Raw genomic sequence first — 25,423 nt, forward strand, 5'->3', positions numbered from 1 at the left:
CTAAAATATGACACAGAAGAACCTATCTATGAAATGGAAACAGAGTCACAGACATAGAGAACAGACTGGTAGTTGCCAAGGGGAAGGGGGTTGAGGGAGGGATGGAGTGGGAGGTTAGGGTTAGCAGATATAAGCTTTTATATATAGAATGGATAAGGTCCTACTGTATAGCAGAGAACTATATTCAATATCCTATGATATATCATAATGGAAAAGAATAAAAAATAGAATGTATATGTATGTATAACTGAATCATTTTGCTGTACAGCAGTAATTAACATAACATTGTAAATCAACTATACTTCAATAAAAAAATATTGATATTTTTCTTTCTTTGTGTGAGTGGAAGAAGTATGGAGATGTGAATCTTGACAAAATTAAAGTCCTCCAAACTTGTCACAGATCCTGCCTAAGGAGGTCTGAATTGGACAAAGGCTATAACGCCTAGAAATCAGTCAGATCAAAAGGATTTTGATGGAAATATGGAGACTTAAAAACCAAGTATTGTAATTTTGACATTTATTAAGAAAGTATTTGTCATTAGTAACCATTTCTGCCACTTTCCAAATATTACAGTAAAACTCTGTCCTAACACACAGGGCAGGAGTAAAAATTCAATTATGTGAAATGCAGTGTTCCATTTTTGTAAAGTTAACCAGAAACATTGTTTTAACAGTTTGTACTGTCCTTTAAAGTGCACACAGGTGTACATACTCACAGCTAAACTTGAATGAATAGTATACTGTAGAGAAAGAGACCAAATGGTAAGAAATTCAGTTCATCCCTGCTTACACAAGGGACAAATGGAGAGAACCATTCCCAAAAGGGTTACAACCAAATTCATGTAGTTTCAGATAGCGATATTGCTGATACATTTCAAATAATATTTACTTGAAGTGCTTACATTACTTGCAGTATTCCTCCTCCAAATACATTTTTAAATGACTTTTTGGAGAAAATAAGCTTAATAAAAATTCCAAACATGATACCTTTACACACTTTTAGTCATTTAACAAAAAGTACTGAGCACCTAATATTGAGTTATGCAGTGTCGTGGCTTTGGAGACTTCACAATGCATGAAGCCCCTTCTCTCGTTAACTTTACATTCCAGTGGACGTGGATTTAGGCACGCTCATCACTGTGCTTCTGTTAAAATCCTGACTATACTCGTATCTTGTTTAAGCCCTAGTGCAACAACTGTTTAAAGTAACGTGCAATGACATGTTAACGTTCTCACAAAATCCCGTATGGAACCCCTCTCGTTAGATGTCTCTGCTGTGTGGTCTCCTGACTATTGTGAATGTTGATGTTGGGCAGAAACATTACCTTTTCATGAAAGAAATTCTTTTTCTACTTTAAGAACTGGAGTGAACGGAAAATTTCAGCTCTCGTTTGAGGACTTCAGAACGCAATAGAATACCATTTTACAGAATTTCACTTTTGTATGGATTCTCTGAAGAAAGATAATCCTTACCATACTCTTCACTTTTATAGAATGTATCACCACTATGGACTCTTTGATGAATTAGAAGACCTGAGCTCCAACGGAAACCCTTACCACACGCATCACATCTGTATGGTTTCTCTCCCGTGTGGACTCTCTGATGGGCCTGGAGGTTTGATCTCTGACTGAAGCCCTTACCACACACCTCACATTTGTATGGCTTTTCCCCAGTGTGGACTCTGTGATGGGCTTGAAGACTTGAAAACCCACTGAAACCCTTACCGCACTGTTCACATTTATAGGGCCTCCCTTCTGTGTGGACCCTCTGATGCGCTTGAAGGCGTGAACTTTCACTGAAACCCTTTGTGCACACCTCACATTTGTACGGTTTCCCTCCTGTGTGGACCCTCTGATGTGCTTCAAGGCGTGAGCTCTGACTAAAGCCCTTCCCACACATCTCACATTTGTATGGCTTCACTCTGGTGTGGACTCTCTGATGACCTTGAAGATATGCTCTCTGACTGAAGCCCTTCCCACATACCTCACATATATATGGTCTCTCGCCAGTGTGGACACTCTGATGGCTTTGAAGGTACGATCTCTGACTGAAGCTCTTACCACACTCATCACATTGGTATGGCTTCTCTCCTGTGTGGACTCTCTGATGGGCCAGAAGAGTTGAGGCCTTACTGAAGCCCTTATCACATTCTCCACACTTATAGGGTTTCTCTCCTGTGTGAACCCTCTGATGAATTTGAAGATTAAAGCTCCAACTGAATCCCTTCCCGCACTCCTCACACTTGAATGGCTTTTCTCCAGTGTGAACTCTCTGATGGCCTTGAAGGTGTGAACTCCGACTGAACCCCTTCCCACACTCCTCACACTTGTATGGTTTCTCTCCAGTGTGAACTCTCTGATGGCCTTGAAGGTATGAACTCCGACTGAATCCCTTCCCACACTCCTCACACTTGTATGGTTTCTCTCCAGTGTGGACTCTCTGATGGGCTTGAAGGTATGAACTCCGACTGAATCCCTTATCACACTCCTCACATTTAAAAGGTTTCTCTCCTGTGTGGACCCTCTGATGAACATTAAGAATTGATCTGTGACTGAAGACTTTACCACATGCGTTGCATTTGTATGGCTTCTCTCCAGTGTGGACTCTCTGATGATCTTTAGGTTTTGAATTCCAATTGAAGCCGTTCCCACACTCCTTGTAAGGTTTCTCTCCAATGTGAATTTTCTGATGGCCTTGAAGGTATGAATTGTGGCTGAAGCTGTTACCACATGTATAATGTTTATATGGTTGTTCCCTAGTGTGGACTATCTGAAGGTCTTGAAAATGTGAGGCCAGACTGAAGCCATTACCACACACCTCAGAATTATACGGAATCTCTTCCATGTGAACTCTGTGCTGAATGTTACAATCTGAGTTACAAATGAAACCCTTCTCACACTCCACATCTGTGTATAGTTTCTCTTCAGTTTGGATTTTCTGATGGGTTCGAAGGCAAGAATTCTGGTTAAAGGCATTCCCATTCTCCTCAAATTCATAGGGCTCCTGCTCAGTATGGACCCTAAAACTACTACTAAGGTCTAAGCTATGACTGAAGCCCTTCTCATAAATGTTGCATCTGTTGGACACCTCTCCTGTGTGAGTGAGTTCATATGTGTTATGAGAGGAACACTGATTGACATTCTCACCATATTCATATTTAAATGCCACCTCCTCTGCTTGTACTTTCTGATGGCATTGCAGATGTGAACTCTCAGAAACACAGTTATCTCCTCTACAAACACTTTGATGAGTATGAAGAACTGAACTGTAACTACAGTCCTTTCCACGTGGACTGTAGGTACAGGGCTTTCCTTCTAAGTGTAACTGCTGAAGAACTTCAGAACTGGAGTCATTGTTGAAGGCTTTTCTGTACTCATTACCAGGGTAGGGCTTTTGCCCTGTCTGAATTAAGTCTTGATTAAGCAATGAAACCTTCATGACATCTTCTCCACAGTCATGGCAGCTATAGATTTTTTCTGTTCTGTGTACACCCAGATTATCATTGTGATGTGAGATCCAACTGATACTTTCAGACATACAGAAATCATTTTTCATGGAAATTTTCTGACATCTACACTGATAATTACGTGACTCTGTAAGATACATTTTCCTCCAGGAATGCTGGGCTCTCCAAGAGGGAAATTCTTGACTTTTTATGTCATGGGAACCATCTCCTATATGAGTCAATACGTAGTTCTCATCTTCAGAAATCTGAATCGGTATTCCTGCCCAAACTTGGCAGGGGGAATCGCCTTGTTTTTGCAGCTGAGAAATATTCTCTTGAAAAATTTTCATCGAATCTTGACACCCAGTTAACCTGCCTGCACCTTGTTGCCAGGTCTGCCAGGTGGAAAGCTCTTTGGGGGAAAGGCAGCTTAATCCCACTTCTTGAATACTTTCCATATTATGTTGACTCTTGGTTCCTATAAGAATAAAGAGATTTTAGACGTGTACACAGTGAATGCTTTTATTCAGAGATTTCAAGATTTTGCACTTAGATGATGATATGCAACTTCAATAAACTGGAGGAAAATTCATGTTACTACCTCTGATGATACTTAGAAAATGGCTCATCTTTGGCTACACCAGGAATATAAGTAGGATCCACAGAATTCAGGCTATCTGCGTGCCTCAAAATCAGGGCTTTGCAACACAACCTGGACATCGAAGATGGTGGCCTTGTTCAAAATGCCTAGTTAAACCATACACATATTATCATGGGCTGCCTGGAGATTTCAAGAAAACAGAAGGGGATAGTCTCAAATCGGAAAGAGTATAGTTTCAAGTGGATAAATGCTTTTTGCCCTGATAGTAATGGGCATGGTAACATTTTTGTTTGTTTTTAAGAAGACTGCATGTTAAATGCTGTGCAGATGAAGGTAAAAGTAGATCTTTATGCTTGAGGCATCAAACTGCCTATCTCTAATTCGCTCTTTATCTTCATGAGACTAATAAGCTCTTCTAAGTCACTGTAAGCCATTATCAGCTTTAACTCCTTTCAAAAGATATTTTGCAATTATCAAGGGCTATGGTGCAGGTCAGGATGTAAAACATGGGTGACAGAATTCAACTCCAAAGACATCAGAAAAAAATGGAGGCTGAGGGAAGCATAGGCAAGTTTTATGGCACCAGTAGGTGTCCTTTGTTATCAAACAAACAAAACTCAGCGAACACTGACTTTGGCTTGCACCATTTTGCTGGAAAATTACTTTAACGTTTAGGGAATTTGAGGCTCCAGAAGAGTTGAAGATGGGTATGTTTGGGTGGAAATGGCTTGTCCCTTAGTTATGAAAGCTCAGATTATCAGCAGGCAGCAGATCTTCATATCCTGGTGAGAAGTATACTCCCTGAGGACCGGTGGTCCAACGGGGTTGAAGTAATAACGTGCACTCTCCTAATACTTGGCAGTACGTTAATTCTCTTTCAGCATCCAGGGGGGGTGGGAAGCAGTAAAAGAGGATTCTTTTCATAACATGAACATTATCCTCAAACATAATAACTCTTTGTGTTTTTCTGTCTCTCCACACTGGGGTGGATTACCCACAAGGACAAGCACTTCGCTGTGTACACAGCATTACCCTCACTGCCTGTAACACTCCTAGCGAATAGTAGTTGCTCAATAAGCACATAATGAATAGATCACAGCTTGAGTCACTCTCACTCACAGAACTGAAAGTGCATATATGTGTTGAGTTATTTTTCACGGGAAAGGAATTGGTGATGGCAGTTTTACTGCAATGTTGAAAGGCTGTATGAGAGGTAGGGCTACACTCAGATATCATCTGTTGATGAGAAAAGCAAAGGTCACAAGAATCTTGTGGATTGTGTCTTTTTAATTTTGAAAATAAATGGTGTAGTTTTTCTTGTATAAAATCTTACCTGTAGCCCCACCCTATGCCCAATTTATAAAAAAATTAAAAATAAAAGGCCACACTGATGATTGCGTGGCAGCAGGATCTGGGGCAGTTCACCGACTGCAGGGTAACACTTTACGGCATGTCTATGAGTACTCATCTCAGTAGTACTTTAAAAAATAAAACGCCAACCAACTATACTCCAATAAAAAATTAATTTAAAAAATGCCTAGTGATGTCTTTGGTCTCTCAGAAGCAAAGCTTTCAATTACTATATTAATATTTTATAGAATAATGAAATGAAGGGACACAGTATACGAGGCATGTCAAATAAAGTAAATAGCTTTACTTTCCTTTTGGCAAATGTGTCTTTCAAGGAATTGGTCTATTTCATCTAGGCTGTCAAATTTGTGGGCATAGTTTGTTCATAGTATTCCTTTTTTATTCTTTTAATGCCCACAGGTTCTGTAGTCATGTTCCCTCTTTCATTTCTGATATTAGTAATTTGCATTTCTGTGATATTAGTAATTTGTGTCTCTTTTTCTTAATTACCCTAGCTAAGAAGCTTATCCATTTTAGGCATCTTTTCAAAGAACCAGCTTTTGGTTTCATTGATTTTCTCTACTGATTTCTTATTTCCAATTCTTATTCTTGTCTTCTACTTACTTTTCTTCTGCTTACAATTTGCTTTTCTTTTTCTAGTTTCCTAAGGTGGAAGCTTAGATGATTGATTTTAGACCTTTCTTCTTTTCTAATACATATATTCAATGCTATAAATTTTCCTCTAAGCAGTGCTTTTGCTGCAGCCCACAAATTTTGGTAGGTTGTGTTTTCATTTTCATGTAGTTCAAAATACCTTAAAATTTCTCTTGAGATTTCTTCTTTGACCCATGTGTTATTTGGAAGTGTATTGTTTAATCTCCATTTGAGGTTTTCCAGTTATTTGATTTATTGACTTCTAGTTTAATTCCATTGCAGTCTGAGAGCAGGCACTGCATAATTTCTATTATTTTAAATTTGTTAAGGTGTGTTTTTCGATTCAGAATATGGTCTATCTTGGTGAATGTTCCATGTGAGCTTGAGAAGAAGAGTTCTTTCTAATCAAGTACATTAACAATGGCTACAACATCCAACTCTATGCCACAAAGCTATCACTTTAGAAGCCATTTTAACTCAGTCTACAGGGAAAAATATACTCCGTACCTTGTTTTATTGTGCTTTGCTTTACTGTGCTTCACAGGTAGAGTTTCTTACAAATTGAAGGCAACCCTATGTTGAGCAAGCCTACTGGCACTATTTTTCCAACAGAATTTGCTCATTTCATGTCTCTGTGTTACATTTTGGTAATTCTCACAATATTTCAAACTTTTTCATTATATTTGTCATGGTTATCTGTGATCTTTGATGTTACTACTATGACTCACTGAAGGCTCAGATGATGGTTAGCATTTTTTAGCAATAAAGTATTTTTTAGTTAAGGTATGTGAATTTTTTTTTAGCATAATGCTATTGCACACTTAGTAAACTACAGTATAGTATAAACGTGACTTTCACATGCACTAGGAAACCAAACAATTTGTGACTTGCTTTATATGCAATATTTGCTTTATTGCAGTGCTCTGGAACTGAACCTGCAGTATCTCCGAGATCTGCCTGTTTGAAAACAAGAACAGGGTTATGTGGGGTGGAGACAGAAGAAGTGAAATGCAGAAAACAAAGACTATTCTAGCATAAAATGGCCAGCCTATCACAGCCTGAGATCAGATGTCACCACTGTAAATGATCAAAAAAGTAATCTAAAAATTATAAGAAAAAAGTAACTAAACACATGTATAATTTAAAAAACAGATGGGTCATATTTTATTAACATGCTATTTTACCCATATGTACTTTATGTCTGCAGTTAGTTAATGCAAATGTAGTAAGTTTTCTATTAAAAAGGAAATTCTGGCAAGGAATTGTAATGCTAGATCAACATGATTGGCATGTGTGAGACATCATAAGGTATTTATGAAAGGTTGCATTAAAACTTAAGGTTTAGTTAAGGTTAACATATAGGTTAAGTTACGACTTCAAAAACTCTTAACCCAGTGATGTTTGATATTCTAATTAAGCCATAAAGGAATTAAAATTAACAAAGGAAATAGCTGAGAACAGCTACTTGAGAACTACTGACAGGAATGTATTCAGATCTAGCTGGAACCAGCAAACTACCAAGGAAAGAGAAGAAAAAGCAAGATAATTTGCAGGAAACACCTTATTACTTGAAAGAAGGAGATTACTAAAAGTAAGTATCTCCTGGTTAATGAAGTAGATGGTTTTGCTATAATTAGAGATGACACTGGAAATGAAAAACAGGAATAATCTGCTATGGGGAAAAAAAAAAGCCCAGAAGCCCTTGGTTTATACAGCAATGATGCTTGCCTGGCTCTACGGACCAGAAACTTCCCTTTCCATCCCTGCTGGGAGTTTCAGGTCGCATCAGTGGCAGTCAGCAGCATTAAGGTATAGTGTTGGTAAAGGATCACCTTTCAGAGCCCCTGGGGATCATGAAGCCTCATGTCAGCAACAGGTGCAGGTGGCTCTAAAAGGCTGTTGACTCTGCACCTCTGATCAAATTAATCAGGCAATTCCATGAAACAGATTTTACTTATGTGGACTGACAAGCTGATTTTATGTAAACATGGACTACAAATCATCTTTTTCACTCCAAGTAAAATTATTTTTCTTATCACTTTCCAATAGAAGACAAAATTTAATCACTGGCAGGGAAGGCTGAAAACAGATTATGGAATATTACTGGATGTATTTGGAATGAATAGCCTATAAGAGCACAAGAACACTAATGGTGGGAAACCATTAGTGAGGCTTAAGATCAATTTAATAGACTGTGACATGCAATTTTAAAAAGGACAGAAAATATCACAGTTGCACTGCATGTCAGGGTATCAGTGCACAAATGCTTGTTTCAGACTTGCAGATATGTATACACACCTAGGTCTGTACTGGGTTACATTACATACTGAAGGCCATGGCCAAAAAAGTATGAAAACCACTGGTGTAAATAGTTGAGGAAGGTATAAAGTTTGTAATGAAACAATTGTAAGGCTCAAATGCAAAGTTCAAATACGGAAACTTGGAAAAATATCAATAGGTAGGTTTGTACCTCTTAGTTTCATGCCTTTTTTTTTTTTTTTTCATGCCTACATGGACTGAAGTTTCAAAATACTGGGAACAAATTACCACTTGAGATATATTCTTTCTTTCCCTCAGGATGTATGAAATCTGAGAGTACAACTTTTTTCAGGTTATAATGGTCACCAGTTGAAAATTATACACTAGATCTTTAGGGGGATGAAGGCTTGAAAACTGTCTAAAATCTACATTAACATTTGTTTATTTAATGGCTAACGTGTACAAAATAAAGATGAAGAAATATATACTTATTTTTGAATAGGGGATGAAAAGAAAGACAGGGGCTGGTCTTCCTAACTCTTGTTTTTCTCACCTTGAATCTTCCTTGCCTGGCCTGAAAAAAAAACTAGGAAATTTATGCAGATGATGACTTTGGGAGAGATGGATTGGTTGCGACTTGGAACATCTTGCAAGGAGATGGACAGTTAAGAAGCCATTATTGGGACTTCCTTGGTGGCTCAGTGGTTAGGGATCCGCCTGCCAATGCAGGGCACATGGTTCGAGCCCTGGTCCAGGAAGATCTCACATGTTGCGGAGCAACAAAGGCCGTGTGCCACAACTACTGAGCCTGCACTCTAGAGCCTGTGAGCCACAACTACTGAGTCCACATGCCACTATTCCCATGTACCTAGAGCCCACTCACTGCAATGAAGAGTAGCCCGCACTCACCACAACTAAAGAAAGCCCATGCGCAGCAACGAAGACCCAATACAGCCAAAAAAAAAAGAAGCCATTATTTATTGACATCATTCTCTTTCCTAGTGGAAACTGAGATAGTTCTTCTGCTAACAGAGTGGTTGTAAGACTATCATTTTAAAAATATTTCTTTGCCCACGTCAATTAAATCAGCTCCTAGAGGCTGCAGGAAAGTCAATGGGGATGATTATGTCTCTCTTGGTTACAACTCCAAAGTTAAAGCTCAGTAAGGGGACTTCCCTGGTGGTCCAGTGGTAAAGAATCCACCTTCCAATGCAGGGGACGTGGGTTCGATCCCAGTCAGGGACCTAAGGTCCCACATGCCGTGGGGCAACTATGCCTGTGAGCCACAACTACTGAGCTCACATGAGAGAACCCGCCTCAATGAGAGAACCCGCGTGCAGTAAACTATGGAGCTGTGCTCTGGAGCCCACGCACCCTGGAGCCCGCACGCCACAACTACAGAGAAAACCCGCACACTACAACCAGAGGGAAGCCTGAGCACTGCAACGAAGAGACTGCGCCATAATGAAAATATCCCGCATGCTTCAACAAAGATCCCATGTGCCTCAACTAAGACCCAACGCAGCCAAAAAAAACAGCTCAGTAGGATGGTTTTTCTATTTGAATCTCTGAGTCACCAGGTAATTTATTCCACAGAAATAAAATCACTAGTACCCAACGACATTTGGATTGGGGTTTTTATTGCTGTACTTTCTATATTAGTAGTAAAAAAACAAGGGAGACGGCAGAGAAATGAATGCCCATCAATTAAAAAATGGGTAAATAATGCATGTTATAGCCACATATTGGATTATGTAGTGATGATTATTTTTAAAAAGAGATAATCTCAGACTGGGAGGGATTTCTTGCTCAAGGTACCATGAAGGAGAAAAATTAGTATATTAAAAATAAGAATGTACATTTTCAAAATTTTGCATTAATATAAGGTATATACATGTTAGTATATGTAAAAAATTAAATAAAAAGATATTTTAAAATATGACATTACATTCCTACTGATGCTATCAGGCAGGGGGACTGGCACACTATGGCCCTAGCCCTGTTTTTGTGTAGCTTAAGAACAAGAATAGATTTTACATTTTTTTAAATAGTCTAAGAAAAAACAAAGAAGAATATGTGACAGAGACCACATATGGCCAGCAAAGCCTAAAATACTCACTATCTGGACCTTTAGAGAAAAACTTTGCTGACCCCTGCTCTAGAGAGTATATTGCCTGTTATGACTCTGAATGTTAACTGAGATGGAAACAAAAAATTATAGAAGTGAAGTAATTTGTTTTGAAATTTTCAATTGACTTTCCTTCTCACCCAGGAGCATCCTTGGCTACACAGGTGTGCCCATGGCTTCTGACACCAGGGTCTGAGGACTCAAAAACATTACTAAAATGTTTGGACTCGCATATATGTCCAACTTGGAAGTACCACTTCAAAAAGAAAATTACAGGCCAATATCTCTGATGAACATAATGTAAAAATCCTAAACAAAATATTAGCAAACTGAATTCAACAACACATTAAAAGGGTCATACACCAAAATCAAATGGGATTTATTGTAGGGATGCAAGGATGGTTTGACATCTGCAAATCAGTGTGATACACCACATTAACAAAATGAAGGATAAAAATCATTTTATCCTTCATCAAAAGCAAAAGAAACAAAAGCAAAAATAAACAAGTGGGGCTACAGTCAAACTAAGAAGCTTCTGCACAGCTAAGAAAACCAGCAATAAAACGAAAAGGCAAACTACTGAATGGGAGAAAAATATGTGCAAATCATATATTTGATAAGGGGTTATATCCAAAATATAGAAAGAACTCATACAATTCAATAGCAAAAACCAAACGATCTGATTAAAAAAATGGGCAGAAGACCAGAATAGACATTTTCCCAAAGAAGACATACAGATGGCCAACAGGTTCATAAAAAGATGCTCCACAACATTAATCATCAGGGAAATGCAAATCAAATCCACAATGAGATTATCACCTCCCACCTGTTAGGATGTCTGTTATCAAAAAGACAAGAGATAACAAATGGTGGCAAGGATGTGGAGGAGAGGGAGCCCTTGTACACTACTGGTGGGAATGGAAGTTGGTGCAGCCACTATGGAAATCAGTATGGAGGGTCCTCAAAAAATTAAAAATAGAACTATCATATGATTCAGCAATTCTACTTCTGTGTATTTATGTGAAGAAAACGAAAACAGTAACTCGAAAAGATATATGGGGCTTCCCTGGTGGCACAGTGTTTAAGAATCCGCCTGCCGGGCTTCCCTAGTGGCGCAGTGGCTGAGAGTCCGCCTGCCGATGCAGGGGACATGGGTTCGTGCCCCAGTCTGGGAGGATCCCACATGCCGCGGAGCGGCTGGGCCCGTGGGCCGTGGCCGCTGGGCCTGCGCGTCTGGAGCCTGTGCTCCGCAACGGGAGAGGCCACAACAGTGAGAGGCCCGTGTACCACAAAAAAAAAAAAAAAAAAGAATCCGCCTGCCAATGCGCGGGACGTGGGTTCGAGCCCTGGTCCGGGAAGATTCCACATGCCATGGAGCAACTAAGCCCGTGCGCCACAACTACTGAGCCTGTGCTCTAGAGCCCACGAGCCACAACTACTGAGCTTGCGTGCCACAACTACTGAAGCTCACGCGCCTACAGCCTGTGCTCTGCAACAAAGAGAAGCCACCGCAATGAGAAGCCCATACACCACAACGAAGAGTAACCCCCGCTCACAGCAACTAGAGAAAGCCCGTGCACGGCAACAAAGACCCAAAGCAGCGCAAAATAAATAAAAATAAATAAATTCATACAAAAAAAGAAAAAATATATGCACCCCCATGTACACTGCAGCATTATTTACAATAGTCAAGATAAGGAAACAATCTAAGTGTTCACTGATGGATGAATGGATAAAGAAAATTCAGCCATAAATAAAAATGAAATCTTGCCATTTGCAACAATACGGGTAGACCTTGAGGTATTTGAAGACAAATGCCGCTCAATCTCTCTTATATGTGGAACTTAAAGTCACCACCCCCCACCCCACAACAAACACACAAAACCAACCAAGCTCACAGATACAGAGAACAGACTGTTGGTTGCAAGAGACAGCGGTTGGGGAATGGGAAAAATAGGTGAACTGTTTTTTTTTTTTAATTTAAGTAAATTGAATAAAATTTTTTTAAAAAACCGTAGCTAGGTCAAGAGACTGTTTAGGTGTTAGGGGATGCAACAGTGAGAAGAGAGGACAGAATGGGAAGATAAAGAGCTGGGCATCTGAATGAGGAAGTTAACGCAAGAGTGTCTCACTTGAAATTGCTGCATGGGAAGGGTCAATTATAATGTTGGCATTGATCTTTTTTTTTTTTTTTTTTTTTTTTTGCATTACGTGGGCCTCTCACTGTTGCGGCCTCTCCTGTTGTGGAGCACAGGCTCCGGACGCGCAGGCTCAGCGGCCATGGCTCACGGGCCTAGCCGCTCCGCGGCATGTGGGATCTTCCCGGACTGGGGCATGAACCCGTGTCCCCTGCATCGGCAGGTGGACTCTCAACCACTGCGCCACCAGGGAAGCCCGGCATTGATCATTTTTGATATTTCCTTTAGCTGACTGGCTATTCATCTTTTAGGAATAATGGCTACCTATCCATGAATACTCAAGGACACCTAAACAGAATTAGGACAGGCATTCATCAGTTGACAAACAATACTCTGGAGTATCCCTCCATCACACTGATTTATTCTATACCTATTAGCTGCCTCAAGGAGGACCGAAGACAGTGAAAGACCACACGTGCATTAACCGATTCACTCAGTCACGGCACAGAGCAAAGCAAGCCAAGTAACCTGAAGCAGAAGCAGAATTCTGACAGGTCTGATGGGCAGCAATGGGCCAGTGCAGCTGGGACAGGATGAATGAGCTAGAATATGGAAAGCTAGAGGGGGAGGGGACAGACACCTCAGGGCCTGACATTTTCTGACTCATGTTTCAGGAGGGGCTCTCTGGCTTCTGGGTCACTGCTGGATGGTTCTCACCTGAACACCCTTCTCTCTGGGTCTCCGTCTCCATCATCAAAAGCTCTTCTTCTCTCTCCAGCTGGAATATAAGCTCTGGTTTGAAGGACTGATTCCCTGCAAAAAGGCGAGGACAGCAAAAGTTTTAAATTTTGACCAAGTCCCACTTGTGTGGTTTTTTTCTTTTTTTCTTTTCTGAATCATGTTTTGGGGATCATATCTAAGACCTCTTTGCCTAACCCAAGGTCATGAAGATTTTCTCCTGTGTTTCTTTCTAAAATTTACATTTTACATTATGTTTCTTATTCATCATGAGTTAATTTTTTGGTAGACGTGAGGCATGCAAATATATGCATACAGAAGTCCAAATGCTTCAGCACCATCTGTTGAAAAGATGATACTTTCTCCACTGAATGGCCTTGGCACCTGTAGTACATCTAAAATAGTCTCAGAATTGCTTATTCCATATCAAAGCAAATCCACTAAAAAGTGTTCAGGATTGCAAATCATTCTCCCATCCCCCTCCCACTGTACCTAAAACTAAGGGTATAGAGTTATACACTGTGTTCCTTAGCTACTTCCATGAATTCTTTCTTTTCTCTGTTCATTGTGGTTAAGGTATTAATTTCAAATACAATTCATTTTTCTTTTAGATTATCATCCCTTTGCCTTCTTGTTTGATTTACTTTTCAGAATGTGTTGAACCAACATATTTTCAAAAGTCCAAACTAGACAAAAAGGTGTATTCAGACAAGTGTAACTCTCTCAAACATCCCTTCCACACTATTACCTTCCACCCACTTATAAGAAACTAACTTCATGATTTCCTGATTAATCCTTCCTGTGTTTCTTCTTATAAAGGTCGGCAGATATTCATATATTTACTTATTTTCCCTTCCTCCTTACACAAACTAGTATACTATTAATGCTCTTTTGCACTTTGTTATCTTTAGGGAAAATTCCTACAAGTGAACTGGGAAAAGATAACTCCATAGTTCTGTTAGATATTGTCAAATTCCTCTCCTTAGGGGTGGTATCGAGTTGCACTCCTACTTTCAATGCATGAAAGTGTTTTATTCCCCACAGCTTTGCCCCCAAAATACAGTGTTATGTTTTTGAATTTTTGCTAATCTCATGGATGAAAAACAGTGTTTCAGTATAATCTCTCTTATTTTGAATGAAACTGAATAGCTATTCATATGTATACATATTTATATCAATATGTGTGCATGTATATGTGTATGTATATGAATATACACACACACAGACACACCCCTACCTCCTAGCTCTAAACCCTGAGACCAGGAAACAAAGAAACCACAGTGGCAAGGACAATCCCTAGCATCTAGACCTTGGTGTTAAATACCATTCCCCAATAAATGAAATATATGATTCCAGAGCTGGGGCAAAGTACAGGATGAGCCTGGGACAGCATGCTATGCTCCCAAATAAGACAGTGCTCAAAAAAAGGCTGGGGGCATATTACAAGGGCAAGGAGTCAGCTTAAAGGGGTCAAATTTGGAACAACTTTAGCAAGATAATTATTACAGTAATAAATTACAAATCATTTTTATAAGAGAATTCACAAGTCCCTACAAATAATAAATAAATGGTTAAGAGAGAGGGGCTCTTGCTTTCTGTAGAATGCCAAGTGCTCACTGCTACGTGTGAAGGAAGCACGAAGTCAGAAAATCATCATTTGGTAACTATCGTGGTAAAGACTGGATACGGCAAGAATCATCAATGGATGCTAAGTCTATAGGGAAATGTTTGTGTGGTCTTAAAAAGTGTTGCCTTGTGACTGCAAGAGGAAACAAAGCAGTAATCTTACAGTGGAGAAATTGGACATCTTGACAGGGTGATGAAAATTAGCATCACTAATGAGGGACAGATGGTGTGTCTCTAGATGTGATACCCTCAGAAGGACACACCACTACCAACTGCAGAGGTTCAGCCAGAATGGATCATCTGAATCTAATTATGAGAAAACACTAGGAATGCTCTATTAAAAATGGGGGGAGGGAGTAGCAGTATTCCTTAAAAAGTCACAGTCTTAAAAGGCAAAGCAATGCTGTGAAAATGCTCCAGATTAAAGGAGGCTAAAGAAACACTGACAGCTAGACTAGACCCTAGGTTGGATCTTGCCCTGGAGAGAGAAAAATATGCTTTAAGTTATATAATTGGCTCTACTGATAAAATTAGGGTATAAATGATAGATTGGATAAAAGGACTGTATGTGCACTGGGGATATGCAAGAGAATATTCCTATTTCTACCAAATATACTGTTCAGTGAAGTACTAACCTTGCCCAAAGAGAGGTCTGGCTTTTGCCCTCAGCTCTTGGGAGGTGATCTCTAAGCACTGGCCATGTACTGCCTGATAAGAGTGTCTTTTTTTACCTGGAGGCCCTGGGCCGCACCAGAGAGTTTAACAATGTGATTTATGGTGGGGCCTTTAGGCCATGTGTATCAGCTTGATTTCCGGGAGTGAGGGGGCGGATGGAAACCAAAGTCAGCCACGTAGGTGCCCAACCACATCTATGTGACCAAGCCGTAATCAAAGCTCTGGACACCAAGGTTTGTGTGAGCCTCCCTGGTGGGCAACACTCCGCACGTACGGTCACCCGTCACCGACGGGGAGACTGAGTGCTGTCCACGACTCCACTGGGAGAGGACAGCTGGGAGTTTGTGCTGGAAACTCCCCTGGACTCTGCCCCAGGCATCTCTTCTCTCGGCTGATTTTATCCTGTATCCTTTCCATGTAATAAAGTGTAGCTGTGAGTATAACAGCTTTTAGTGACTTCTGAGAGTTCTAGCAAACTACTGAGGCTCAGGGGATCCCCCGAGCTTGCAACTGGTGTCAGAGTAAGGGTGGTCTTGGGATTCCTGAACTCTGCACATACACGGAAGTATTTAGAGATAATAGGGCCATGGTGTACATAAATTACCCTCAAATCGTTCAGAAAAAAATTAGGTATATACATATGTTTTCATACATATACATAAATATTTATGGAGAGAGAAAGAACACGCACATAAATGATAAAATTTAAATGGGGTAAAATGTTACTACAGGTGAATCTAGGTAGAAGCTGTATGGGTGTTCTTGTTCTATACTTTTACTTTTGCAAATTTTCTGTAAGTCTGAAGTTATTTACAAATACGTTGTTAAAGCAAAAAACAAAATACCTGTGAAAAATCACATTTATAAACAACTACAGTGGGAATTCCCTGGCGGTCCAGTGGTTAGGACTCGGTGCTTTCACTGACGAAGGCCTAGGTTCAATCCCTGGTCAGGGAACTAAGATCCCGCAAGCCGTGTGGTGTGGTGCCCCCCCCCACACCAAAAAAAACCAAAACCAAAACCAACTACAGTTACTGAAACCCTGAAAGACAAAGAGGCTGGAGCAACTCACTAAACTGATTTTATGACAAACCAGTGGGGCAGCACCACAAGCTGCCCATTTATAGTTCAAAGGACAGATTGCTTTCCTGGACAGAAACATCAGAAACATCTTGTCTCTGCTGCACAGGGATTATTAGGACTCCCAGGTACCCAAGCTCAAAGAATGATTTTAGGAGTCCCAAAGCTTCAAGCAACTGCGCACACAAAGACACCCCAGGAGGCTGACACTGCGTCACAGAGGGCGCCCGTCCTCACCCACTGAGAGCAGGTTCCGGAAGTTCTCCAGCATCACGTCTCGGTACAGCTTCCTCTGGGCAGAGTCCAGCAGCCCCAGCTCCCCCTCGGTGAAGACCACGGCCACGTCCTTGAAGGACACTGGCTCCTACAATACCAAACACACACAGACTATGTTTATGGAAGAGGGGCAGCACTGAGAAAGTGTCAAGAATGGGAAGCTGTTCCGGATTCCCAGGGACCGAGTCAAATTTCAGTAGCTGCCTGCTGTTTGCTTTTCACACTGCCAATTCCATCCACCAGAAGGGCTGCAGGAAAAGAAATCCTTGCACTTTAAATTGCTGCCTTTTGTTAGTACTCCTATAGGTAAGTCCCTGGAACTCTGGTGCATCGCATGGGCTGCTCGAAAAGCTTTAGTTCCAACAGCGTGTGATGGAGTCTGTTTTCCCTCTTTTATACGCTTACACCACTTATTTAATGTGCTGATCTTACAGGGCACGAGTCACCCTTACTGTTCGAGTATGTACCTCCTCCTCTGTGCCCCATCTAGATGTGCAGCATTTATGGGCACAGCTCTGGAGCCTGAATGCCTGTGTTCACATCAGGATGCTCTGCTGTGGGACCCTGGACTTGATCCTCATCCTCTCTTCATTTGCAGGCTGATAACTGTACCTTAGGGTACTGGTTATAAAACGAGTGACTATAGGTAAAGCACTCAGGAACAGTGACTGGTACATAGTAAGTACCCAATAAATGATAACTATTATTGTGATGATGATGGATGATGAGGATGACGACGACGATTTCTGGCATCCCACTTCAGGGCTGCATAGTAATTTAAGAAATTGATGACTGAGGATATAGTGAACTGATCCAAATAACGCATGCTTAGTTTTAGATTACTTATTATAGACAATGTTGCAAAAAAATCTTTCCATATAGACCTTAGTCCCTGGAACTCTGCTGGTTATCTCCTTAAAATAAATTACAAAAAGTAGAAATGGTAATGTTGAAGAATAACAAACTTTAAAGTTTTGAAACCATAATGGCAGACGTTTCCTCCAAAAAGATTTTTCTTAACTTATTCTGCTTCCAAGAAAGTATAAATCCCTAAACCTCTATACCCTGGCCAACAATGGACATGAATATTAAAAAGAAAAAATCTTTGATAATCTCATACGTTAATTTGGGAAGTAAAAACTAGTTATCTCAAAAAATTTTCACGGAACTTCCCTGGTGGTCCAGTGGTTAAGAATACGCGCTTCCACTGCAAGGGGCACAGGTTCGATCCCTGGTCAGGGAAATAAGATCCCACCCGGTGCGGCAAAAAAAAATTTTTTCACAAAGTTGATTAGTAATGAAGATAATTCTCTTTTCATAGGTTTGCTGTCATCTCTATTTCTTGTTTTGTAATAACATTCATTCATTTGGGGATAGTAAGGCCTTTTCTTCCATGTATGTTATAAAGATTTTTCTTTCTACCTTGCTATTTGTCTTTTAATTTTTTGCTATAGGGAAATTTAAAATTTCTATATGAAGACCTGCTCAACAGTGTATTTGTTCTGGCTGGAGCTCTGAACATCACAACTTCAAGTCTTGGTCTCTGAATGAGAACTCTGGTTTGTTTTTTGTTTGTCTGTGTGTTTGGGGTTTTTTCTGCCCCTCTTTCCACCCAAATGGTACGCCTGATACTCTTAATCCAGAGGCAAAGGCTTTGGAGTTGGCCAGATACTTGCCTACTGTAGGAACTTGAACAGGTCTTCAATTTACATGAACCTCTTATCATCATGTTGACAGTGAAGATGATTCAAAGCCCCTCTTAGAGCAGTGAATAGCACGACAGATGGAAAGTGCCTGTGTGTCTTATAGTATGACTAAAATTTTAAAAGTACCTGTAATGCTCTAATAAATTAATTCATGAATGGTGTGACACACAGGCACACAGACACAGACACAGACAAAGAAAGCTTTCAGGTCCTGGAAAGAAAGAATCTAGCTCTTTTTGAATGAAAACAGCTAACACTATTTTTTTCGGAGTTCAGCCTCAGTATGACCCTGTTAGACAAAACCATCCTTTAAGTAGTCTTTTTACAAAGGTACCACTTAAGAAAAAAAAATTTTTTTTAAGTTTTGAGTCCCTAGAACATAAGGGCAAATAGTACCAGAATTCTCTCAGAACTGCTTTTTGAGTAAAGATTAGATGTAGAGAAACTGATACTGTTGTGTAAAACTGTGAGAATCCTCATGAATTTAAAAGCTTCTGAATGACGAATAGTTAAAAAAAATGGGGGAGAGTGTATAACAGTTCATTGAAATAATATTAGATGACAAAAACTAAGAGCTATAATTTTAAGTGAAAAAAATTCAAAATTGTATCTATTATTACAAGTATAGTTATGAATGCACATGAAAAATGAGCATGGAAAACACAGGTGATTTGTAAGCAGGGTAATAATGTGTGGGCTTTCCCATTTAAAAAATTCCTATTCTCTTTCACACCATTAGTTGTGAAATACAATGATAATAAAAACTGAAAAGGGAAATATAAAAAAATGAAACAAAAGAGCACGGCACACAAATGGTATTAAATGTCTGCTGTCATTCTTGACGCTTGGCAAGGAAGAGAAAAAAGGTGTCCACTTACTGAGAAATGAAATACCTGTTAAGTGACGGAAATAAAAATCCAACTCACCTGGAACTTGATCATCTTCTCCGTTTCCTGGGGAAAGGCAGAGAGACCTGAAGAGGCACAAAAGGTAAAAAGAAAGAAGCCATGAGAGGGGGAAATGCATCGCTGTGCAAATCAGAAAAAGGTGTCCCTCCTCCCAGGCACACACACCTTCACAAGCAGGGTGTGGGCTGGGGTCCAGCTGCCACTAGGCTATCCTGGCAGGATGCCCACGAGCATGGGACAGCCTGCACCGCCATACCTGGCGGTTCTCACACACCTCGACGTTCCCCAGGTACTCATTCTGATCCTGGGAAATGTGGGAAAGGAGAGACAGTTAAGTGGGAGAGGAGAGGTACTGGTTAAAAGTGGCCTCTGGGGACAATTCGTTTTCAAAACCTCACGCTGCTATAAAATTGCTGTATATTGGCACTGCTATACATTTGCTATATATTTTTATCATGGTTCAGTTAATTAACCTCTAGGTTTCATTTCTGCAAGCTGCAGCATGGGGATCGTAATAGTGCCAACATTGTAAGACTGCTGTTAGGATTATGTGCGTGAGTAGTGGAAAACTGTTGTAACTATACCAATGTTTTCTATTATCTTGTAGCTGCAGAGAAGCAGATACTATTCTACATCATAAAACTGTCCTTGCAGATGGGGTTGAAAGAAATCTGCGTGGCAGAGATTATGGCTTTTCACTTAATAAGTTGTTGCCCTGATAAGAATATTTGTTTAGACACTGAGCCCACCCTTCTGAAAAGTTTAGTGGCTGGTGAATATTCCTCCTGAAGCGGGAGGAGGCTCAACTGGTATTGATACTTCCCTCTTCCCACATGGATATAATAAAGATTAAAGAAGCCCGTGACGCTACTATATCTGTATAAAGCATTGGCTCACTGCTTGACCCTTTGGAGGATTTGGAGAACAGGAGTGTAATTTCTTGGGTTCTTCCTCAAGGTTATTTACTGTTCTCAATAGTTATTTACTGTTATTTATCTTATTTACTATTCCCAAGCAACTTCAAAGTCATCTGTGGAAGAAGAAGAACTCAAAAAAGGCCTAATCATGGGCTTTGTGGCCACAAACTGTCTCTGTGGAATGCTGTTCTTTTTGTTCTTTTTACAACCTTTCATATGTATTGGGTTGGCCAAAAAGTGCCTTTGGTTTCTAAGTAAAAAATAAAAGACACATTTTTCATTTTCACCAAGAACTTTATTGAACAATGTATTCACCCTTTTGTTCCACTACCTTCTACGATTTTTCAGGCAACTTCATATTCCATCTTCCCAAAACTTTCTACATTTCTGAGCAAAAAACTGTCCCAGGTGCCTTTTACAGTCTTCCAGGGAATTGGAATTTTTTCTATTAAGAGAATTTTGTAAAGACCGAAATAAATGGAAATCTGAAGGTGCAATGTCTGGTGAATATGGCAGATGAATCAGAACTTCCCAGCCAAGCTGTGACAGTTTTTGCCTGGTTATCAAAGAAACATGTGGTCTTGCATTATCCTGATGGAAGATTTTGCATTTTCTGTTGACTAATTCTGGACACTTTTCGTCGAGTGCTGCTTTCAGTTGGTCTAATTGGGAGCAGGACTTGTTGGAACTAGTTGTTTGGTTTTCCGTAAGGAGCTTATAATTGAGGGCTCCCTTCCAATCCCACCATATACACAACATCACCTTCTTTGGATGAAGACCGGCCTTTGGTGTGGTTGGTGGTGGTTTATTTCACTTGCTCCACAATCTCCTCCATTCCACATTATTGTACAGTATCCATTTTTCATTGCCTGTCACAATTTGTTTTAAAAACGGAACGTTTTCATTACCTTTAAGTAGAGAATCGCATGCAGAAATATGGTCAAGAAGGTTTTTTTCACTTAACTTACATGGAAGCCAAAATCAAAGCGATGAACATAACCAAGCTGGAGCAAGTGATTTTCAACGCTTGATTTGGATATTTTGAGTATGTCGGCGATCTCTCGCGTGGTGTAACGTTGATTGTTCTCAATTAACGTCTCGATTTGATTGCTATCAACTTCAACCAGTCTACCCAACCGGGGAGCCTCGTCCAGCAAGAAATCTCCAGCATGAAACTTCGCAAACCACTTATGACACATTCGATCAGTCACAGCACCTTCTCCATACAGTGCAAAAATCTTTTTTCACGTTTCAGTTATGTTTTTACTTTTCTTGAAATAATAAGGCATAATATGCCAAAGATGTTGCTTTCTTTTCCTTCCATCTTCAATATTAAAATGGCTACACAAAAATTCATAAGTCTTTTTTTAAATGCACACTGATATGACAGCTGTTACATACAATCTAACAAAATTGTTTCGAATGAAGTTAAAGACAACTAAGGGCTACTAGAGCCATCTAAAGGAAAAAACCGAATGAACCTTTTGGCCAACCCAATAAGAACCATTCTTAGCTGGGGAGGAAAAGGGGATTTACAAAAATAAGCCATGGGCAGTAGTTTGCCCACCTGCATCCTTGACCCTGTTAGCTTTTAACACTCAGCTGCTCCAGGATACCTTTTAACAGGTTTGGCTGCAGCCTTATTAATTCCTAAAACCCACTTTGCCAGTCTAATAAAAGCAGGGCTTTGCCCAAGAGCCCAGGCTATGGAATCAGGCCACCAAGCTTCAATCTTGATTCTGCCACTTACTGGCAAAGGAAACTTTTACAAGTTAATTAACCTCTTGATGCCTGTTTCTTCATCTGTAAAATGGAAATAAAAATAGGGTTATTATGAAGAACAGATGAGTTAATGCACCAAAGCATTAGAAAGCCAGTGAGGTTCATAATAAACACCTAATAAATGTTAGCTATTATTTGTATCATCCTCATTATCACCATGAAATATACAGAAGCCACACATTAGCCTTGGTTTGTTTCTAACTATATTTACTTTAGGTAGTAATTATCAATAGGTGTATATTACCCTTGGAATATTCTGAAAAAGCTGGTGGCTTCGGCATCCCACCAAAACTTACTGAGATAAAGGACAGGGAATAGTTATACTGTTTATTCTCCCACATGCATTTTCAGAAAATTTGAACACAATCTCACGTAGCTGAAGGTTCCTATTTTCTGCTGCCTGTTGGAAAACTACACCAACCCCAAACAGATACTGAATAACTCTTTTCTGCTAATCCCTATACTTGGCAATAAACACAATGAGAAACTGACCTAGTCCCTGCTACACAGAAACCTGCAACTGAGTGGGAGAAACAGATCAGAAACAAGGAGCAGAAACTCCAGTGAACTCAGACAGGTCAACAGAAATTGCTAAAACTGAAGATTATGCAAGTAATGTGCACTCTGTTGTATTGATAGCATGTTCTAGAAATGTCAGCAAGGTCAAGCTGGTTAATGGTATTGTTCAGGTAGGAATAATCAGTTTTGTATTCTTAATGAGTTTCAGTCTGCTTGTATTGATTACTGAGAAGAGTGTTGAAATCTCCATATTTAATTGTGGATTTCTCTATCTCTTCTTTCAGTTCTGTCAGATTTTCTTCATGTAGTTTGAAGCTCTGTTGTTTACTGGATACACATTTAGGATTGTTATGTCTACGTGGTGAATTGACACTTGGTGTAATGTCCCTACTTCTCCCTGGTAATAGTCCTTGTTCTGAAGTCTATTTTGTCTGATATTAATATAGTCACTCCAGCCTTTTTTGATTGTTTGCATGGTACTTTTTTTTTAATCCTTTTAATATATCTATACCCTTATAGCTAAAGTGGGGCTCCTTTAGACAGCATATACTCAGTTTTTGTTCTTTATCCAATCTTAACAATCTTTTAAAATTAGCATATTTAGGTCATTAGCATTTCATGTAATTTTTAATATGGTCAGATTTAAGTCTACAATTTTATTATTTTCCCGTTTTTCCTTCTTGATTTTCTTCCTCTATGACCCTTTTTCTGCCCTCTTTTGGGTTGAATTTTTTTAGAATTAAATTCATCTCTTTTTATCTATTAGTTTTTGGCTATTATCACCTTTTTTTTTTTTTCCTCCTCTGGGGTTGCAATATACATATCTTTCACAGTGTACTTAGTGTTATTATTTTACCAATTCCCCCATTCTTTAATTAGTTGTCATATGTATTCTCTATATACAGTGCTCTAGCCAAGAAAGCTATAAATTTTATTTTAAACAGTTGCATTTTTAAGAGGAGAAATACAATATTTCATATTTACAAAAAAACTTACTATTTTTGTTGCTCTTTTTTCATTTCTGAAGTTCCTAGTTTCCATTTGGTATCATTTCTGTTCAACCTAAAGAACTTCCTTTCACACTCCTTTTTAGCATAGGTGTGACATTTCCCCCCCTTCTTCCTGAAGGAAATTTTCACTGGATATATAATTCTGAGTTGACGATTTGTTTAAGCACCTCAAAGATGCTGTTCCAATGTTTTCTGGCCTACATGATTTCCAATGAGAAATCTGCAGATGTATGAATCATTGTTCTACCACATATTTTCTCAAGAATTTTTATCTTTAATTTTCAGAAGTTTATGATGTATCCAGAAGTGATATTTTCTCTAACTATTATAGCATTAAACAAGAAGTGAATAACAAAAAGATATCTGGACAATCTCCAAACATTTAGAAATTAAACAGCATACTTCTAGCAACCAATGGACCAAGTCACAAAAGAAAGTAGAGCAGGGACTTCCCTGGTGGTGCAGTGGTTAAGACTCTGTGCTTCCAATGCAGGGGGCCCGGGTTTGATCCCTGGTCAGGGAACTAGATCCCACATGCATGCCGCAACTAAGAGTTCACATGCCACAACTAAGGAGTCTGCATGCCGCAATTAAGGAGCTGGTGAACCGCAACTCAGGAGCCCACCAGCCACAACTAAGGAGCCTTCGAGCTGCAACTAAAGGAGACTGCCTGCCACAACTAAGGAGCCTGCCTGCCACAACTAAGACCCAGAGCAACCAAAGAAAGAAAGAACGAGCATATTTTAAATGGAATGAAAATGAAGACACAACATATCAAAATGTATGAGATGCTGCCAAAGCAGATATTCTTTAAAAAAATGTATTCAATTATGTATATATTACAACAGAGGAGGAGTCTTAAATCCGTTATCTAAGCTAAGAACTAGGGGAAAAAGGGCAAATAAATTAAACCTAAAACAAACAGAAAAAAAGGAAATAATAAACATAAGACAGAAGTCAATAAGTCCAAAATAAGCATAAAACATAAATCGAAGTAACTGAAAACACCAGTCAAAATCAGTGTTGGCAAAATATGGCCAATTATGGTCCACTGCTTCTTTTTGTATAGGCTGTGTGCTAATGATGGTTTTTAACATTCTTAGAGATGGACTGAGTTTTTTAAATGGTTGGGAAATTTTTTTAAAGAATACTAAGACACATAAAAATTACATGAAATTCAAATTTCAATGTCCATAAAGTGTTATTGGAACATTATCATGCTCATTTGTTTACATACTGCCTATGGCTGCTTTCATACTACAGCAGCAGAGTTGTGTAGTTACAACAGAGACCGTATGTGCCCCTCTCATTTCTTTATACTGTTGCTAAACACAGTACAGATCATAGTGACCTAGCTATAGCTCAACAGCAATTGAAGTATCACATGTGTTTTTTAAAGTATCGCATGTAATGATGTACCACAACATTTAATTTTTTTTATTACTAGCACATACTCATCATGTCAAAACAAGAGAAAAAGAGACTTCAAATGTTGCACTTTTAAGGCACATTGGAAGTAAAATATTTTGTTACAGAATTAGATGGCAAAGCCTTTTGCCTTTTATGCAGCAACAACATAGCTATGCTAAAAGAATACAATATATGTGA

At 39.4% G+C, this 25,423-nt stretch overlaps 2 protein-coding genes across 2 annotated transcripts in view; both read right to left on the reverse strand.

The window, feature by feature from the left end:
• Positions 1-13,370, reverse strand: part of ZNF235 (zinc finger protein 235) — a 67,437-nt gene extending 54,067 nt beyond the window's left edge. The window contains exon 1 of the mRNA XM_027079772.1: positions 13,296-13,370. The gene's annotated coding sequence lies outside the window, so the exon portion shown is untranslated. The remainder of the gene's footprint in view (positions 1-13,295) is intronic.
• Positions 505-24,342, reverse strand: LOC113605973 (zinc finger protein 112-like). Its single transcript, XM_027079750.1, has 6 exons — positions 23,802-24,342; positions 19,752-19,891; positions 19,606-19,649; positions 16,935-17,061; positions 13,296-13,391; positions 505-3,926 (listed from the first exon to the last, which is right to left on the reverse strand). Exons 3-6 carry the CDS (start codon positions 19,618-19,620, stop codon positions 1,426-1,428), a joined length of 2,739 nt encoding a protein of 912 aa, XP_026935551.1. The 5' UTR covers positions 19,621-19,649; positions 19,752-19,891; positions 23,802-24,342; the 3' UTR covers positions 505-1,425.
• Positions 24,343-25,423: the final 1,081 nt, after the last annotated feature.

This window comes from Aethalodelphis obliquidens, unplaced genomic scaffold (assembly GCF_003676395.1).
Source record: "Aethalodelphis obliquidens isolate GAN/ISIS:26980383/991018 unplaced genomic scaffold, ASM367639v1 scaffold43, whole genome shotgun sequence".
Classification (NCBI taxonomy): Eukaryota; Metazoa; Chordata; class Mammalia; order Artiodactyla; family Delphinidae; genus Aethalodelphis; species Aethalodelphis obliquidens.

Bases quoted from the DNA above. Each gene is read 5' to 3' on its own strand.
- LOC113605973 (XM_027079750.1), bottom strand. The intron at 13,392-16,934 runs GTGAGGACGGGC...GCCTTTTTGCAG, and splicing joins CCGGAACCTGCTCTCAGTGG to GGAATCAGTCCTTCAAACCA. The intron at 3,927-13,295 runs GTGAGAACCATC...TTATTCTTATAG, and splicing joins CCAGAGAGAAGGGTGTTCAG to GAACCAAGAGTCAACATAAT.